Below are 20745 nucleotides of genomic sequence, written 5' to 3' on the forward strand. Positions count from 1 at the left end.
AGTGAGTAAGGTGCTAACTCAGTTCAATCCGGGTGTTGGCAGGGAAAATTCCCTGGGATTTTCTAGGGTAGTATCCCCTTGTCATTGGTGCAGGATGGAGGACTTACCAAGAACAGTGTCCAGTCATTCGGATCAGACAAAAAACAGAGGTCTGGTGTACACATCGGCATGCACGTAAAAGAATCCTTACAGTTGGTATACAAAATAAGAGTACACCATAATGCCGCTGTCTGGGATATCAAGTATGCCCATCTTCATTAGTACAGTCAGAGCAGAACAGTAGGACGTTAAATGCCATTTCGTTTCGTTTTAATATAAATGGTGGAATTAAGGGTGGCACAATCTGACTAAAATACAGATCGTTTTGTTTTCTTATACTTTTGATGGCCTCTATTACATGAAGATCTGACCGGTTGTAGTGGGGGGTCATGTCAGGGGTCATACAACATTTAATTAACCAATCAGAATTAATGTTTCTAGTGGGAAACCCACAGTTCCAAGAACTTGCTGCAACAGAATGTTTCATTGGCTATCCCTCACATCAACCAGAATGTGGGTTATATAACAACTCTTCCAGATCAAAGTATAGTAAAGACAAGTATGTAAATAGAAATTTTGAACTATAAAAAACGAAACAATCAGACTGAGGGTGGCAAAGGAGGCATTTGACCACAGGCTATCAAGTCACAGTTGTATTCTAACTTTAAAACATCGCATCGTCCTAGTAATTTTAAGTACTAATCCACACAAAAAAGTTTTTAACAAGGGCTAACCACTCTGCAATTAATTTCACTTTTGCCATTTTTCAATATATCAATATCTTAATCCACATGGTCAATTATATGGAGTGATATATTTGCCTTAAAAACTTGTTTTCCTACAAAATATATGTTTATGAAGGGAAACAACTCTTTTAAACAGGCAAATTTTGGCTACCATCTATAATTGGAATAAAGGCGATACTAAAAATAAGATATAGATATATATATACTTTATTGTGAAAAAACCTTAAATTAAAAACAATTCCTTTAAACAAAGCAAATGCGTATTAAAATATGGAGACATTCATAAATAATGTGGTCAATAAAATACACATAAACAAAAAAACAGTCATCTTAACAAATTTGATTTTCAATGCTCTAACATGTATTGTTCAACCCAATACCATATAACTTTAGGCCGTATAAAAAAAAAAATTCGTTTCTCAGACATTCCTGCATAGCATGACCCTTTTTTATGTTTAAAAAAAACCCCAAAAGAAATGAAATGAAATGGGGTTTAACGTCCTACTGTTCTGCTGATATACTGGGCTAATGAAGACGGGCATACGCCATACAGTGTGCTATGAGGTAAATTTTGCCCGGGCAGTGGCACTATCGCCTACTCTTATATCAAATTCCAACTGCCAGGGGATCTTTTATGTGCATTCCAATATATACACGGGACCTCGGTTTTTCATTTCATCCGAAGGACTAGACAGCTGTTCTTGTCAGGCCCTCCGTTCTGCACCACTGACAAGGGGAAACCACGTCGGAAAATCTGGATGAACTTTCTCAGCCAATGCAGGGATCGAACACCCGACCTCCAGGCTAGCGAGCCAGCGTCTTAACAACCTAGCCACCGTGGCTCCCCACCCCCCCCAAAAGAAAAACAGTCTCATTGATAACCCCTCGGAAATGTTTGCTTCTGGTTTCACGAATTAACTCTTAATTTGAATGAATTCAGAAATGTACCTTAGGCTCAAACATCAACCCTGATAAATGTTACTGACAATCATATACCTTTATATAAACAACATTATGAGATATGTGTGTACTGTAGTGCCTTAAAATGTGATAGTTCATGAGAACACAAAATAAAACCAGCGGCTGCCAGGCAGGATACGCCCATATTTTCGAGAGATGGATAGAGAACAAGCTAACAAGAAAGTGATTTTTCCTACAATCAAGGGCCATAATTCAGGAAATTACAATTCGATATGCGCATATATCGAAAGGAACAGAGATCTTTGTGTTATAAACTTACATTTCAAGTTTCAACAAAATCGGATAAAAATTGTGACCTCTATAGGGTCCACAAGCTTGATATACCATATTTTTACGCTATTTGAGAACGAACGGCGGTCATTTTGTTTGTCAATTTTAGGGCGATTTTCACAAAATTCAAACTCAACTGTCCTTAGGGTGGAACGGTAATATAATAATACGTTTTTTTAAATCGGATAAAAATTATGACCTCTAATGGGTCCACAAGCTAAAAACATGATTTTTCATACAATCAGGGGCCCTAATTCAGGAAGTTACGGTCCGATATGGGCAAATATTGAAAGGAACCGAGATCTTTGGGTTATAAACTTATATTTCAAGTTTCAACAAAATCGGATAAAAATTGTGACCTCTATAGGGTCCACAAGCTTGATATACCATATTTTTACGCTATTTGAGAATGAACGGCGGCCATTATGTCTGTCAATTTTGGGCCGATTTTCAGGAAATTCAAACTCAGTCGTCCTTAGGGTGTAACGGTGATATAAATCAGATAAAAATTATGACCTCTATAGGGTCCACAAGCTAAAAATGCGATTTTGCGTACAATCAGGGGCCATAATTCAGGAAATTACGGTCCGATATGCGCGAATATCGAAAAGAACCGAGATCTTTGGGTTATAGACTTACATTTCAAGTTTCAACAAAATCGGATAAAAATTGTGACCTCTATAGGGTCCACAACCTTGATATACCATTTTCTTACGCTATTTGAGAACGAACGGCGGCCATTTTGTCTGTCAATTTTGGGCCGATTTTCACGAAATTCGAATTGAGTCGTCCCTAGGGTGTAACGGTGATATAATAATCCCTTTTTTTAAATCGGGTAAAAATTATGACTTCTATAGGGTCCACAAGCTAAAAACGTGATTTTTCGTACAATCAGGGGCCATAATTCAGGAAGTTACGGTCCGATATGCGCAAATATCGAAAGGAACTGAGATCTTTTGGGGATAAACCTATATTTCAAGTTTCGTCGAAATCGGATAAGAATTGTGACCTGTAGAGAGTCCACAAACAATTGTGGACGGACGGACGGACAGGGGCGACGGCATAATACGTCCACATGAAAATGTGGCCGTATAAAAAACCCAAAACCTCCCTCCTGCATGCGATTTTTAGGAAGGATTGTCTGAGAACCAAAACATATTTTGTTAATATGACCTTATAAATCAATGTATTAAATGCTTTTTTTCATGAACACAGAATAATATAATAAATAAAGCCATTCAAATAATTCAACAATCAGCAGCACCATTTCCTATGTACATTTAATAGTTTAACAAATTGAAATGATTTAACAAGCTTTAAAGGAGAAGTCTAGTCATTACAGATTTATTATATTTGATTCATTTTCTAGTATTAAAATAGTTTCCATGATGCAGTACGATCTATTTTTCCTTTAATTAACCTGGTCTTAAACATACATTATGCAAGAGCTAAATCTGCTTATCGCAGGTCTTTCTTTAGGCCTGAAATGTTTTCTAAATTATTAATTAGACATTAATTAACTTATCCAGGGCATAATCAACTCTCGATGGCATCAGATTTCTCCGATATTAAACAGATTAGAACAGTTCAGCCATATTTTGATTTAGGCTAATAATGGAGGAGCAAGACTTGGCTTTGAACAACCAGTACAGTGGTTGAAATTATTGCACAGGTCAACCCTTCAAAGACTAATATCTTCGCTCACAATAGAATAATTTGAATGAAATTTTCAAATTATTCATTTTACATGTACATTATCTATTTTCGAACTATTACAGCAAGAACGGTTAGCTCTTTATCTAAATCTTACATAATGTATCTTTAATTTTCCCGGATAGTGCAGAAAAGCAGGATGTTAAACTCATTTCATTTCTTGAATTAACCAATTAACACAAGGGGTGTGAGGGGAACTGTAAGTCCTTGTAAATACACAAACCAGCACCACATTCTGTACTTGATTTGTACTTCAAGTTATGCATGGATGAAACTAATTTAATACAAGGTAATGAATAAAATATAGGAAAATTCTGAAATGACTGGAGTTTTTTATTTAACTTTAGAGTTGATCACTTAAAGACAATAAGTAGATAGATTGTAAATTTTTGTTTGATGGCAATCCATTATATCATGTTGTAATTGTATTCTTACCCAAAGAATGACAAATAGCTCATCAAATATGACCCATTAAAACTTCCTAGTAGTTGCGATATAACTTCCAACTCTCTATTTCACTCTCTATTTCAAAACACGACGACTTAAAAGAGTCATGGTTTAGAATAAATGAAAATTTGCAAATACAACCCAATATCAGTGACTAGATATATTCTTACTTTGATTAATGGCCAAAACCTCAGTGATTTGTAAGCAGAAGGGAAGGATGAAACCAATGTAACAAAATATAAAAATAGTATCAAAATTAACATGGTCAAATTTAGTTGAATGTTTGTGAACATGAATACAATGTGGATTAAAAACAACAATATTTGAACAAAAGCAACACCTTTACAAATCATATAATAAATTTAAATGTCCATATGGAACCAGTGGGATCTAAGGCCACACAAAATAAATGTCTTGTTTCTCGGGCAACTGACAGCTGAAACTGTAGGGAGGGAGGGCGGTTTCTTTTTTTTTTTTTACTCATTGATGGTGCAAAATAAAATTTGGCTATTGCTGAAAATTGTTGGGGCGGGAGGGCGGTCTTTCTTTTTTTTTTTTTTTAAATGAGAAAGTCATTACTAGTTTACGTTTTTGCTTTCCGTTATATTCAACTTTATTGTACATACTTAAAACATAAACCCAAAATCAAGTCTACTAAAACACTGAGACTGAACACTGACTGAAAGGAAAATAATTTTCCATATTTAATTCACATAATTGAAATTGGTTTAAAATAAAATTCCATACGACTATGTAATAGCCCTCCATAAAGACAACAATATTTTTAAAAACTAAGCCTCTTTCACCAGGTGTATCATAAATAATAATCATGGTAAACAGTATTTAAAACTAAATCTAGTATCGCCGGTTTATTTATAATTATTTACCGAATTCCAACCAATGCATGTCACACCGTGTCATCGGTATTGGAGATTGCCGGAAATACTGTTTCTTGGGATATTCGGTGTGTTTCTCAGGATATTCGGTGTTCTATCCGGTGTTTATATTGAATGACTATTTAAATCTAACTAACAACTGGTCAGTAAAACCATCAAATCGGTAATCCAATTATTATTTTCCGGATTATCGAAACTACCGTAAATGTGCTAATAATGACCCAGATTCTAAGGTATGCATTATGACGACTATCGTCATCGTATCGTATTCTTAGCTATAATTAATTAACCTGTTCTACGGTTCATTATTTTATCAATAGGATTTTCCAAACAAGGACCGACTGAAGCCGGCAATAATGAGCCGATTACGATCGAATGATCGAAATATTGTCGCCAATGACTTTTAACACGAATCAAATTCTAGTTTATCAGGGGAGGTAATTAATATCACGTGATACAAAATGGAGGTTCTTTCGATATCAATAAAAAAGGCAAATCTGCCAAACTTCGCCATTGTTCGGATAAAAATAACAGCATGTTCATCTGAATCAGTTTTAATACATTTGAATAGATATACATGTATGGCGGATGTAGGTACATGCGGGATATTTTTTTTACGACTTGCTTGTCGATGTGCGGGCGGGCGTTACATATTTATTTTTTTTCATCAAGACTAATAAATAGACTGCACGCGCAACCAATTTTGCGTGCGGGCGGTGCCCGAGAAACAAGTTATTTTATTTGTGTTGCCTAATATTTACATAAATCACACTTAAAGGACAACTAAAGCTGTCTGGCACTTCAGGAGCCAAAATATACCTTAAATAAAGTTTCAAAGGGTAACTCAAGACAACTTGCACCTCAGCCACCAAAGTATACCTTAAAGCCCAAACCCATTTCTACAATCTTGTTATCAATCTCAATGTAAGGAGTTCAAAACTTTTTGTTAAAGGGCTAATCCCGATATTTTTGGGAGAATAAAACTGCTTAATTTTGTGTTAAAATCCCTTAAAATCCTCTAGCTAAGGGCCAAGCAACTAACTCAATATTTATGATAAGTTTTCAAACAACTTAAACCCGTCAGTCTTCCTCTGGAAACGGAGACCGGTGTCGCAAGCTGTATTATGTGGAGTCTGGGTAAAACCAGACTATTATTTTATAAGAATAATGTGTAGGTGAAATTTACCTATCGTTATCAAGTAGAGCACATGGGTCATTCACTATATAGATCTCTAAAGGAATGGGAATCGATTATCAGGTCACCCAACGAAACAACTGACCCGAAATCTTAAAAGGGTTACGTGTCCGGATAAGCAGTTTTGACGTTCACGTCCAAATGACTCAATATTTTGAGCTGGAATTTTGAGAGAAGGTAAACACACCATTCCTCTATATTTTGGAGCTTAAATTTCATACGTACTCCGTCATTTATTTTAGAGCCTCTCTTGAAATCGGGATAGTCCCTTTAAATATTTCAGAAAATTTCAAAAATATCTAAAATCACCCTTCTAAATTATTAGATGAGCCACAAGTGGAGTTCAATCTTAATTTGACAAAAAATAAAGTTGTAAGTTCAAATTTTCTAACAATCGAGGCAGTTATTCAGAAAAGCACAGAAGTATCCATGTACCTGTAAACTAGAGACATGGTAACAATCATATTAAACTAATCTAAAATCTCCTCTTTGGCAATCAAAAGTAAAAATATACACATCTTTGATTCAAAACGTTACGCACTAGAGCATTGACAATGTCCTTCAGTTGAGGTGAACGTTGAACAGTTTCTGATATTGAAGCGAGACATTTCAACAATAGATAACATTAACAATGTCCTTCCCTTAAGGAGAATGAACATTGAACAGTTTCAAATTTGGCAGTAAGACATTTCAACAAGAAGTTTAGCACTACAGCAGTCGATAGATTCTAAATGTCTTATTTGTGAAAACAGACTTGAAATATTTGGAATATTTGGAAGAATTGTATCTGATTATATCACAGAATCTTGGAACTTTACTTTCGATCAAACCGGGTACTGCCTTTCCTTTATCTGGTATCTGAAAGATAACATAAGTGAATGTTTAAGACTTTGTTATTAAATCCCAATCAAAGAGGTTCTGTGTTCATCTTGCGGGGTACTTGATTGACTGTTCCTGAATTGAATTCTCTCAATCCAAAAACAGTGACGTGAAAGGGAGATTTCAAGTTACAACGCACATGCCGACTGAGAGAGAGAGAGAGAGAAATGGGGTTTAATGCCCACTCAACAAAAACTAGGTCATTTAGGGACCAACATGTGGTACAAATTATATTTCAATAATTCGCTTGTGCATAAGGGTCTTTAGTAAAGACAAGAAAAATAAAATTTTGAACTATAAAAAACAAAATAGGATCTTTAATCAGATTGGTTCTGGACTAACAATTGAATATTCCTTATGTTACAGAGATTTCTTAAAATGTATCCAAGCCATTTCAGGATTAAAATATGGTACAATTTTTATTTCAATTATTAGTTTGTAACCAGGCAATAAAATCCTGCATGACAAACAAAGACTTACCATTCCGTTGACCAGATCAATAATGTCTGGTAAAGCACAATAATCTGTATTATGTGACAAACAGATACTATCTTCTAGTATTATATAATGTGTTTTATATTTCTTTAATATATTATATATATCACCAGGTTCACGTCTTCCATATATCTGATATATCTACAATATAAAATAATCAATAGGCTTGATTGTTATTAATTAATACACCAGTGGCGTACAAGGTGGGGGGTAGAGGGGTCAAGGGCCCTGATTATATTTAATTTGTATAAAACTAATTACTTGATAGCATTTGTCAGTCCTTATGTTATTGGTTGTAATTATCATGTACACTTGTCAGTCCTTATGTTATTGGTTGTAATTATCATGTACACTTGTCAGTCCTTATGTTATTGGTTGTAATTATCATGTACACTTGTCAGTCCTTATGTTATCGGTTGTAATTATTAAGTACACTTTCGCAATTCTGCTATGTATCAATTCGTGGAAATTTCTAAACCCTAACCACTAATACAATGTTAGAATTTATGGAAATGAAATGATGGGCATATTCCGCGCAGCTTGCTATAAGGGAAATTTTGCTTTGCCCCGACAGCGGTGCTACGGCCTACTCTTTTTTCAAATTCCAACTCTCATGCTCCAAATTAACAGAAAGAGAGAGAGAGAAATGGAGTTTACTTTCACTCAACACAAACTCAGTGATTTCAGGACTAACATATGGTTCTATTTTATTTCAATAATTCGCTTGCATGTAGCGGTCTTTAGGAGTGGGAGGACAACGTTATGATCTAAAGCGAGCGCATACATTCAACAAGTATCTAATTTTACCTGTTTGGTTTTATCTCTAAGATCTTTATCTTCATAATGTGGATGATTAGTTATAGGTCGTCCTGTACATAGTTTTACACCTGCTAATAACTGCATACTACCACTAAAAGAAGCAGTTTTAGCCGTATTCTTACTAAAAAAATATACAATAAACAATTAAACAAAAGAAATGTGATTGAAAAATGGCATTGGTAACCAAAATTAAGATATGTTAGAGCTTGTTGAAAACAACTAAATTATTACGACAGACACCAACAATAGTCCAAGGAACAATCATTCAAAGTTTCATGTAAGCCGTACTTGACTTGGTGGAGACTAAGGCTTTATTCAAAGAGCGTCATCCCCAAAACGAAGATAAAATGGAATGCAATGTGATTAAATGTCCAACTGTTCTGCTCCTACTGGGCTAATGAGGACAGGCATGCAGAATGCTATGAAGCAAATTTTGCTCGAACAGTGTGCACTCTTATTTCGAATTATAACTGTCAAGGGTTCTTTTACGTGCACGCCAATGCGTACACAGGACCTCGTTTTTTTGTCACATCCGAATGACTATACATTATCCCACCATGAGAAGAAGTACAACAAGATGAGTAGTGCTTGTCGACCAATTCCTGGTCCACAACTAAACGCATAGTTTTACTAGACAACATATACACTTACCACTAGCTTTTTGATTGTTCAATTTAAAGCTTTCAGATTCATGGACACTAACTCGCATAAAATTTTAATAGGGTTGCTCCTTAAAGATAATTCAAACAATCCAACATAGTTTGAAAAAGGAATTTTAAAAATTCTGACCTGCATAGTGTTCACAAGATTTCGGTGAAAGGGGCAGTAACATTGAAAAATGCCACAATTCTGAATTTTGATAGGGTTCTGCAAACAATTTTTTAAAAAAATCTGACGTCTAGAGCTTTATAAGAAATTTGAACAGATGAACGGACAAAGGTGCCAACAATATACATACATTTACATGAAATGTGGGTGTAAAAAAATTATACAAATTTTGGCAAAACATCAACATACTTTATCCATTGCATTAGTTCTACAGTATCAGGATCCCAGAATTCTTTTAACTCTGACAATTCCTGCTGTATTGATGGCATCCACTAGAACAAAATATGAAACATATGCATTAATCAAACTGTTATTTAAATTCTATGATCAAACCATTCTTTTTTTAAAAAAATAATAAACAAAGAGAACAGTGATGGCTTTAGTATTATTAAAAGCTGATTTATGACAACAGATTGTTCTGGCTTGCTTAAGACTTATTAACACTTTAAAATATTCGTCAGTATTCAATAATTAGTGACTATAAAGTTCATTTGAAAATTATATAATTTTAAACACATTTATCTGGGTGGCTATAGTGATACATGTCATGCAGGACTCAGAGTATGCTTATTCATTATAGAACACCAGGTATTTGTTCATCTCCATGATATAGTCGCTTTCTGAACTATATGTATTTATAAAACTTGTGTATTGAATTCAAATGTCACATTAAAGGAGTTACACCGCTATTCCTTGGGACCAAAATGAATGCAAATGGTCAAAAAAAACCCCACATATTAATGTAATGGCAGTCGAAATCATAGAAAAAACAACATTGCTCACCGTTTGTTGTGTCTTAAATATTGAATATTAGGAACCCATAAATAAGAACATCAATATTGATTGAAATGGACCAATAATAAATTCTAATTTGTGTTTTTAATGTTGAAGATTATGGATGATACCAAGTTAAGAGATTAAGCTATTTTAAAGATAAGAAAGAAATAAAGAAATACAACATACCAGATATCCTATGCTTCCTATAAACGTTAAACACACTGTATAACGAACAACATTTATCTTTAAAGAAAAATACAATAACAAGATTGATGATAAAATATAATAACATATGTTTCTGCGAAAAAAGAATGAGGCTCCGTCCATTCACGTAGGATTGACATGAAACCCGTCATGCTTGTTCCTTGGACAACTGTGCATCCATTGATGAACTTTGATTTTTCATATTATGTCACAATTCCAAGATGACAGTGATGCTTGGTTCCTGGTCCATGTAGTACTCTCATTACTGCCTGGGACTATAGAGTGTAGTAGAAGCTTACAACTGACCACGGATCCATTCACTTAAATTGATATCTGTATATTGCTTGCAGTGTTTGTCCACAAGTTTGTCTTATCGGTTTTCTTTGTGTGTAATGTGGTCCTCCTGCACTTTGAATTTATTTAACATATCAAATATAAGCTTATTCAAAACAAATTCTCAATTGAGCACAATGAAAACACAACATAATTTATATGGAACACAATGATAGCATTCCATAAAAATTGTGTTTTGTTTTTGATATCACATTCTTTTCGTTTACAGAATTTTTAGAAGGAAATGACATAAAAGCCCACTTACGATTTTATCCTTAGATGTGAATGACAACAGTGTTTTCCACAAAGTCATATCTCCTATAGCATATCCAGCTAAAACACACATATATGGTGTCCATAAATACTTCATTCTCATAGTTGTGATTGCTAAGATACCAAACATTACAGCTTGAACTGAAAGCAAACCAATCATATTTACTTTTTCATCAATAAAGGGAGGCACAGTGGCTCAGTAAGTAAGGTGCTGGCTCACTAACCAGGAGGTCCTTGGTATTGAATGAGAAAGTTTCTCAGGATTTTTCAGTGATTTGACATCCAGGGCTGGGTAAAGAAATGCGTCTAGTTGTTTTGATTGGGTAAAAAAACAAACGTCTTTTGGAGCACATGTTACACAACCCTTGGCAGTTGGAATTTGACAAACAGTCCTGATGTCCTGGCAATATTTCTCTCAAAACACACTGTATGGCTTAAGCTTTCTTCATTAGCTCTGTTGGGCTAGGCTAATTTGGGACTAACAAGGTTTCCCCTTGTATGTGGTGCAGGAAGAAGGGTCTGGCAGGGAACAGTGGCTTTTTATTTGGATGGGACGAAAAAACAGAGAGTTCCCATGCACATCTTGGTGTCTATGTAAAAGAACCTTTGAAAGTTAGAATTTCGTTGCTGTTCAGGCAAAGTTTTCCTCATAGAACACTGCATGGCCTATGGCCATCTTCATTAGCCCAGTAGCACCAGAACAGTGGGACTTTAAACCCCATTTCATTCATTCAATTTTCTATCAAAGAATATCCACACAACTTACTTGCATGGAAACATAATTCAGGTCGATATGATAATAAACAATCTTGAACTTCTGGTATATATAATTTCTTTTCTGTATTGGAACTGTAAAAAACAGAATAACCATGGGTATCTGAGACTGAATTAATAGGATTATGTGATGACATAGGGTCGGTTGGTTTGAAAAACTTTTTTATTTTTTTTTGTGGGGTTTGGTTTGTATTATCTATGTCATAGCATTTCTAGCTTACATAGATAGAAATTTAACATGAAATTTATATTATGTAGCTAACATTAAAGTGCAAAATTTGAGTACCTATATCAACAATATAGGTTGATATCATAATCCACCAGATATAGGTGGGTTTGGTGGTCAAGTGGTATAACGCATGCATTTTAGATCATAAGGACTGTCAGACTCATACAAACAAGATAATTATTGAAATAAAATGTTATCACATGTTATTCTCTCTCTCAGTCACTCTCACTCGCTCTCTCTCTTTATCAGTCTCTCTCTCCCCCAGTCTAAGACTTGTAGTTTCTCAGTTTCTCTCTATTGGTCTCACTCTCTCCACCAGATATACATACATAGAAGAAAATATTTCATACCTCCACCTACTGAGAACAGTTAAAACAAGTAAAGTAAGTAACACAGTATGGGCAATAACATATATAGGGAAGATAACTCCTCTTGATAAACCAATATAAATGGCGGCTGGTAAACTTCTAAATATATCCAAACATAAATATAAACGTGAATCAAAATCTCTGAAAATAGAAAATAATACACATATTTTTACATTTCTGATGAATTTGTGCGTTATATCTGGACCCTTATCAGATTGTATATGACTTCAGAAGGGTTCTACTAATCATTGACAAGAACTGCTAAGAGTCTTTATTTTTTCAATAGCACTCAAAATATTGCAAAAAGTGATAGAAAAAAAATGATAGGTTATAGATATCTACATTATATACATCATAATCCAAAATTTAAATTATGGATAATTAAAAATAAACGGTTCTACCTCAACTCAGAGTACAAATTTATAAAATGGCAACAGGACACTTGATACAAATAAATAAACTCACTGGGTGGAAGGAGTTCACATAGCAGATCTAGTTTGAAATCAAACATTTTGTGAAATTTTTACTTTTTCTAGGCACAATTATCTACACAATGATACTTTTACCACACATTTTGTGTTACATTATTAACAAGCATACAATTATAAAAACTTTTGTTTACATTTGAAATAATGAAATATTTATCCAATATGTAAAAGTACAAATAAGCCAAAAAGAATAAACGTGTTTACGGTTACTTGTCCGCAAAAAATAGGGTCGGTTGGTTTGAAAAACTTTTTTATTTTTTTTATGTGGGGTTTGTATTATCTATGTCATAGCATTTCTAGCTTAATTACTAAGTATGGTTCTTGAAAATTATACCGAAAATACGGTGTTAAAATTTGTCTGGAGAAAATCATGCCAAGACCGAGTTATAGAGCCTGGGAAATGACAGAAAAAAGTTTAGGGTCGACGATTTTGGTTAAAAAAATAAAGTTGGTCGGGTAATTGTTTACACAGGTATTTTTGATATAGATTTGATATTTATCCATACAAAATGAAAATATTACCTTGGATTACCGTAACCAACTTTGTTTAAAACAAATTTATATATGTGTTCATCAGCATCAAGTTCAATATACCACTAAAAATAAACAAACATGTAATAGTCAGTTCAAATATTTCTAAAGTGAAAAGCTATAAGTAATTTAAAACGAATACAAGAAACCCTCTAAAATAAATTTCCTTAGAAAAGTAATACAAATTTTGCAATTTTCTGCTTTATTCAGCTGCTATTTGAGGGTTTTATTGATACATATTGGCACATAAAGGAATCCTAAACAGTTGGAATTCAAAATAAGAGTAGACTGTAGCGTCACTGTCCTGGCAAACCTTCACTCATAGCATGCTGCATGCCATTTACCCTTCTTCATTAGCCCAGTTCGTGCAGAAAAGTAGGATGTTAAACCACATTTCACTTCATTTCTTTCTATTATAATATAGTGGACTGGACTGTTGCCTTTGTACTGTTATGTGGTCTGATTGTTATTATAAATATATCATACCTTTATTGTTGTATTGATAATAAATGTTAATATTAACACTGCTATACTGTATGATATCACTTTAAACAACTTATATACCACACCACATGGTGCTGGATAGTTACCCTGAAAACCAGTACATAAAGTTATAGAGATAACAGGCTGGATATAGGGCCTGGCAATGAACAGGATCTAGTCATTTGGATGGGACTAAAAACTGGGGTCCTCTGTAAAATGGAATTCCTCATGTCATAGCACACTGCACTATGCATGGTCAATTGAGTGCACTTAAAACCTCAACTCTGTGAACCTTTGGGCATTTCCGGACTAACATAATGTAAATTTTATTTCAATAATTTACTGGTTACCAGGGATCTTTTAGCAGTGGGAGGGAAACTTGGAGGATCTGGGGGAAAACCCACAAGGTTAACTTGGTGACCTTACTCCTTGTACAAACTTAGGATCGAAGCCACGCCACTTGACCAAATGACAGACCGTATGAACTAAAATGCATACATTAGATAACTCGAACACCCTTCCAAATAAGAGACACAAACTAAGTCATTTCAGGACTAACATATGGTTCAATTTTATTTCAGTAATTCGCTTGCACGTATGGGTCTTTAGTAGTGAGAGGAAATAGGAGGACCCGTTGAAACCCCACAAGGTTGGAGAGGCGACCCTACTCCTTGTCACGTCACAACCGGGGAACTGAATCCACGCCAGCTGACTCAATGAAAGACCTTAAGATACAACGCGCACGCACTAACCATTCGGCCATCCAATCCCCACCATATGACCAAAAAAGAACTAATAGTTGTTCATTCAATACTGTCTATGTATACTTACCCTAATAAACATGAGTATGTAAAACGCCGCTATAAAACTGATAAATAAACCACCGATTATCATGGGATTAAAATATTGTAAATAATATAATGTTAAAAACGATAATAACTGCATAAACATCACTCTTCTGATCTGAAAGAAAGAAACAAATTCAAACAAACATCCAACTACGGTTACTGTATAAAATTATTTTGTTAAAATTTTCAAGGGAAATAACTCTAGTTTTAAATTTATAAATTTCAGATAGATGGTCTCAGACTAGTGATCCATATTCTCTGTCGTTTGACTTCCATGCTAAATCTGTGCCATTACTTGGCCTATAAAATTCATGGAACATTCAATTTCTATAACAACAAGTAGTCCAATTACCTACAAGAAGGTTTTTATTTGATTTAAACAATATTTTATTCATAAACGAATGGGATTGAGCAACAGGCTTGAAGCCTATATCAGCTCTTTCCATAGATACAAAGGTATAATAAAGAGGCATATGCTATTTACAAAATCTGTTTAAAGAATGTACAACCATTAGATTTCAAGAACTTATATACAGAGGTTGTGTGGAAGTGTATTTTGCACTAATTTTGAAATTAAAATCTGTGACTTTGTTTGATAAAAAGGTGAACGGCTTTAGTTAGGTTGACAATCTCAATCTTTTTTCTACACCAGGTCATTTTTGTAGGCAATTTCCATAATTTAAGTCTACATGTATTTATCTATCTGCCTTAAAATTATGAACTTTCACCAAAATTTGTATAAAATGAAATCAAGGGAAATAATTACTGGTCTTAATCCAAGTGCAGGTGACATGTGAACTGAATGAAAAACTAATTATCTATTTTGTATATTTCTATATATCCAGTTTATAAAAAAAACCCACATACCTTATATGGCGGTACAACTTCTAAAACCCAAACACCAAATAAGGAAAAAGCTTGTAATAACATGATAAATTGGTTAAATTGCCAACACAAACAGAACAAAAATGTACTGGAACCAACAAATAATAAAACTAATCTCTGAAAAATAAGACAGAGAATACTATTTTTATAGTGTAAACAGTAGAAAAAGGGAGGGATTAAAAATAGTAAGGTTTTAAAAGAAATAATGAAATGAAATAGAGTTTAACGTCCTACTGTTCTGCTCCGAACTGGGCTAATGAAGACGGAGGTTTTAAAAGGCTACAATATAAGAAAGCAGAAGTATTTTAAAGGATCAAATTTAAGTTTTAGGAGGTTTAATGAAATATAAAGATCATAAAATTTGATAATTACCTCCCCACCTCGAGTTATATCTTTACGGAAAAAATAAGATATAGCGGCAATCTGTACCCACAGGAATGGTAGAGCAAAACATTCACGTAGTGCTAATGTAAATTCAACCCTTGTTGTATTATCTCTAGAAAAAGAATATTTATTCTTATAACAATAACTAAAGAGCAATTGTGAACAGAGAATGTTTAAGGCTAGAGTTGGGGCTGCAGTAGTGAGAGAGAAATGGGGTTTAACGTCCACACGACACAAACTAGGCCATTTCAAGACTAACATATATATGGTACAATTCTCTTTCAGGACACAGATGTTAGATTTAACTCCATCTTCTTTTTCGAGAAAGAAAAGGGTTTAAATACCACTCGACACAAACTAGGTCAGTTTGGGACTAACATATGGTTCAATAATAGGGGCATTAGCAGAACCCAGAGAAAACCATACTTTATGACATTACAGATTTTATGATCTAAAACATACACATTAAACCAATTGAGAACCCCCTCTCCATCGAAGATGGTAACAAAATGGTTAACCGCACTTACCGATTAATTGCATAAAATATGGCAGTCAATACACCAGTCAAACAGTTATCACTTAACATCCAACTAAGAAAGAACAAAGCTCCTACCAACACAGCTTGCAGACCAAACACAAAATTTGCATAAAAAAATATTGGTGGTATCTGAAGAAAAATAATATATTTTATTTACTGGTTCTTTCAGTGGCATCGGGGCCGGGGGCTACAGTGGCTCAGTGGTTTATGATAAGAAAAAATAATTGATTACATTTGGAGGTCTTTAAAAAAAAAAGTAGCACTAACTGAGTTTTCATACTTTATTTTGTAAAAGAAACTTGATTCACAAATTAACTGATATCTAATAATTTGCTGTTAATAAAATATTTGATTCCCACTTATGTTGTTTTTGTTTAGATAACTGCGATACGATACTGGTTATCATATTACCTGGTATAGTAATAGTATAGTATTTACCTTTACAGCTAGAAATTTAGATAAACCAGCCAATATTACTTCTTGGTATATATTCATTCTTTGTAAAACATTTATAGTAGATGGATACTCTGTTAAATTATCTCTTACTAATTCATCTATACCTGAGAAAAAAAAAAAATCATTTTCTATTTTACAGAAATAATATTAAGTGCTGGAGGACTGCATTACATGAAAACAAAACCGATAAGATTAAGACAAACCTTCTGACAAGACAAACTACACAGACATTGCAAGAATTAAAGGGACTATCTCGATTTGAACAGAGTCTCAAAAATAAAAGTCTGAGTATGTATGAAATTTAAACGCCAAAATATATAGGAATGGTGTATTTACCTTGTCTCAAAATTTCGGCTCAAAATAATGAGTCGTTTGGGCTTGACCGTCAAAACTGCTTATCCGGACACGTAACCCTTTTAAGATTTCGGGTCAATTTTTTCGTTGGGTGACCTGATAATCGATTCCCGTTCATTGAGAGGTCTATACAGTGAATGACCCAAATGCTGTACTTGATAATGAAAGGTAAATGTCACCTACACATTATTTTTATAAAATAAAAGTCAGGTTTTATATAGACACCGCATAATACAGCTTGGAACACCAGTCTCCATTTCCAGATGAAGACTGACGTGTTTCAGTAATTTGAAAACTTATCACAAATATTGAGTTAGTTGCTCAGCCCTTAGGTAGAGGATTTTAAGGGATTTTAAAACAAAATTAAACAGTTTTATTCTCCAAAAAATTATCAGGATTAGCCCTTTAAACAACAACTTATCAAATCAAGGTAATGAAACTTTGGCTTTTCAAAACTAGGTGATGCACACAAATAGGGTATATGGTTGGATGTATCTGGGTGATCTGGTGAAAAAAACAAAACAAGGTGTCTCATTGAATGATCTCAGAACAATAAATAGTAAAAAACCCTGAAACTAGCTTTTCAAAACCAAGCAATGTACACAAGTAGAGAATGTGGTTGGATGTATCAAGTGATTTGGTTTAGTGTTTGAAGCTAATGAGCTTAAATAAATTGTAAGTAAGTAATTAAATATACAATAGGTTTAATTAATTGGTTAGTGATTCCTAGGAAATTTGCAGGAAGAGCCAGTCGTAAATGAGAGGGAAGACTAGCATAGGTTAGAGATAAAAGGGCAATTTTACTACCTCTATTTAATTGATTAAAGGTGCAATTCTGCCTTAAGAGATACTGTGTCCAATGGTGCTGTTAGGAACCATTCATAAACAATTCCATAGGCATTTTTCCTGGGTACAAGTAGGTTCTATATACTATAAAGCCTTATCAGGACAGCTGGGCTGATGGTAAGTAGGTGCAGTCTGGCACGCATTATCAACCTAGCTCCAATCTGGAACGGGTTTCTTCATTTAAAGGATGTGCTTATGTAATTTCAAAGCCAATGTAAATCCCAGCCTAAAAATTCAGCATAGCGACCGAATAAAAATTTTTGCGTGTGCGAAAAATAGCACTGGCCAAAATATGATAAAAATCTAGAATTTTTCAAGTCAAAAATCTTGTCATACACTCTGAATCCACTATAATACGCTACCATACCTGATGACAACGGCCATGTTGTTTGTTTATAGCAGAGTCTTGAATATTTAGTTGCAAGAATATCTTTGAAAAAAATATACATTTACTTGTTTTGAGATAGGTTTTCACAAAACGAATTAGCTGTAATGAATAATCCCTTTTTGCACAATGATAAAGGAAACAGCGGCATTTTATTTATCTTCAATAATTTCTTGATCGAAGTAATTTGTGAGACTTGCCACCGAGTATAATGCCAGATTGGCTGAAACACCAGATATAATTGGCAGATCGGTGAGGTCAATCTTCTTGGCATGCAGTAATGTAGCAATTTTTAAGGAGTGTGCTTATTATTATGGCTCAAAACAGTAACTGTGTTTAATTGCATACATTAAAAAATTGGAATGTCATTCAGTTATTGGGTTTGGAGAATTAATAGCAAATATCTTTCAGGTGTTGAAGAATTTTTGCGAGTGTGTTTGAAAGCGCACTTCGCAAAGTTTACCGCGAGGGCTTTTTTTCAGGCTCGCACTTTTTATGAAAATGAAGCCCTGTGTAATAACCAATCAAGAACAGCAATAAATGAGTCTTATTCTTACCTTTTGAAATGGATTTTGAATTCACCAATTGTTTATAATAGGAATAAAATAAACCAGATTCTGTTCGGAATGAGATTTCTCTCTCCACCTCCTGAAAAAATATCACACACAAGTGGTTTTAAACATCTACTCTGTATGGTACTCCCGTCTTTCGTCATATAGTTCTCGGGCACTATGCATTTCCATGTGCAGAGCCTTAACAGGTTTCATTGGCTAATCCCTAACGCCATCTAGAACACAGGTTATATAACAACTCTTCCAGATCCTTGGGTAGTACAGACAAATAAAACGAAATTTTGAACTATAAAAAATGAAACGAAACAGGATCTGTGTTTTAATCAGACAGCTTGAAATTCTACTGTTGCGTAGTTTAAAATGTCTGTCTAGATTAGATAATCAGTGTTGCATTTTAAACTACGCAACAGTAGAGAAACCCAATAGTTTTCTATGATTCTCAATGAATTCAATGGTTTGAAACTTAACATTAGAGTTGTAGTGAAACGTACCTGTATATTTGTAAACCAGAGAGTATTTTCATGTAGAGTTGATAAATACCATGCATTAACTAAACCACAGATTACCATTAAAACCACACCAACCAGACAACTACATAATGATACGTTTGACCATCTTGATGGGGTAGGTAACTCCTTCTTAACTTGCTTGTTATATAGAGTATTTACATAGTTTTCATATTCAGCTTTCGTTACTACTGTTTTCTGTTTTCTCTTTCTTACTTCTGGTTCAGACATATCGAACTATTAAAAAAAGAAATATTCAACGTATATTATTATTAACAAACATCATACTTTTTTGCACTGGCAGGGCTAATGAAGATGGGCATACATTTACTTGTTTTCAACAGTTAAATTTTTCGGTTGTAAGTTATTCTTTCTACCACAAATTTATAACTTGCTTTCTTAGGCCTAAACCAACGGTCAAAATTCACTTAGGCCATAACTCACAACTGCCAAAGATTTGAGACCAACATGGAAATTATGCTTTGTAGTTTGGATGGAACAAACAAAATGAGGCCCACCCATGGACACTTTAGCATGGACATAAAAGAACCCTTCAACCATAGATAAAAAAAAAAATCGTACATTTGTATTTGTCTTTTTAATTTTAAATAACCGAAATACCATGCCACAGGCAGGGCTATGTGTTGACGAGACACACGTGTCTAAATTAAAATTGGGGACTGCGGTCAACGATATGTAGATCACTGATAAAATCAAACAGTCAAAACGATTTCCGTTTACTTAATAATAGTGCAATCGTGCAAATGCAATATGTTACTCAGAATCTTGCTGTCTGAATTCAAAGAAATTGATTGTTTCGGAATTAAAAAAAAAGTTTGTTTACTTTTTCGGCGAGACTTTATTTTGACAAAATGTTTTGCTTTTTTAGTCTAAAATCTAAACGTTTGCATGGCAATAGTTTCCATGCGCTGGCTCCTTTTTCTTATTCAAAATAATTAAATCTAAATCTGCCAATTACTTCTTAAAATTTAATGAAGAGAAAACCCAGGTGAAAAAACCTGTCAAAAATTTTCGCCGGCGGGAGTTATCTCCAAATACTTTTGGGAGAGCCACCTTGTGGAATTTTGTATTAAGGGGAGATAATGTCGTTAAAAGGAGTTACCCCCCTTTATTCATGCATCGGCATAATTAATAATCTTTTGTGTTAAAATGAAAGCCGTACAGGTTTCATAGCAGACTACC

General features: G+C 34.1%; 1 protein-coding gene across 2 annotated transcripts; it reads right to left on the minus strand.

Annotated features, from left to right (window-relative positions):
- Window positions 1-976: 976 nt before the first annotated feature.
- LOC126812298 (probable C-mannosyltransferase DPY19L3) lies at window positions 977-20593 on the minus strand. 2 transcript variants are annotated; one of them, XM_050538612.2, is made up of 18 exons: window positions 20522-20593; window positions 19528-19779; window positions 19022-19112; window positions 16862-16983; window positions 16413-16552; window positions 15874-15997; window positions 15484-15618; window positions 14600-14731; window positions 13772-13876; window positions 13277-13350; window positions 12249-12407; window positions 11662-11744; window positions 10888-11036; window positions 10272-10328; window positions 9498-9580; window positions 8469-8601; window positions 7647-7802; window positions 977-7145 (listed from the first exon to the last, which is right to left on the minus strand). In XM_050538612.2, the coding sequence occupies exons 2-18, from the start codon at window positions 19771-19773 to the stop codon at window positions 6996-6998; spliced, it is 2139 nt and encodes a 712-aa protein (XP_050394569.2). In that variant the 5' UTR covers window positions 19774-19779; window positions 20522-20593; the 3' UTR covers window positions 977-6995. The 2 variants fall into 2 exon arrangements, with proteins under 2 accessions (XP_050394569.2, XP_050394567.2); XM_050538610.2 differs by having other exon boundaries at window positions 20387-20569.
- Window positions 20594-20745: the final 152 nt, after the last annotated feature.

The sequence above is a fragment of the Patella vulgata genome, chromosome 2, assembly GCF_932274485.2.
Source record: "Patella vulgata chromosome 2, xgPatVulg1.2, whole genome shotgun sequence".
In the NCBI taxonomy this organism is placed as follows: Eukaryota; Metazoa; Mollusca; class Gastropoda; family Patellidae; genus Patella; species Patella vulgata.

Excerpts from the sequence above, each read along its gene's own strand:
- LOC126812298 (XM_050538612.2), bottom strand. The coding sequence starts at position 19,773 with ATGTCTGAACCAGAAGTAAGAAAGAGAAAACAGAAAACAGTAGTAACG. Across the intron at positions 16,984-19,021 it reads TTCAAAATCCATTTCAAAAG|GTATAGATGAATTAGTAAGA; the intron begins GTAAGAATAAGA and ends TTTTTTTCTCAG. Across the intron at positions 7,803-8,468 it reads TTAGAGATAAAACCAAACAG|ATATATCAGATATATGGAAG; the intron begins GTAAAATTAGAT and ends TTTATATTGTAG.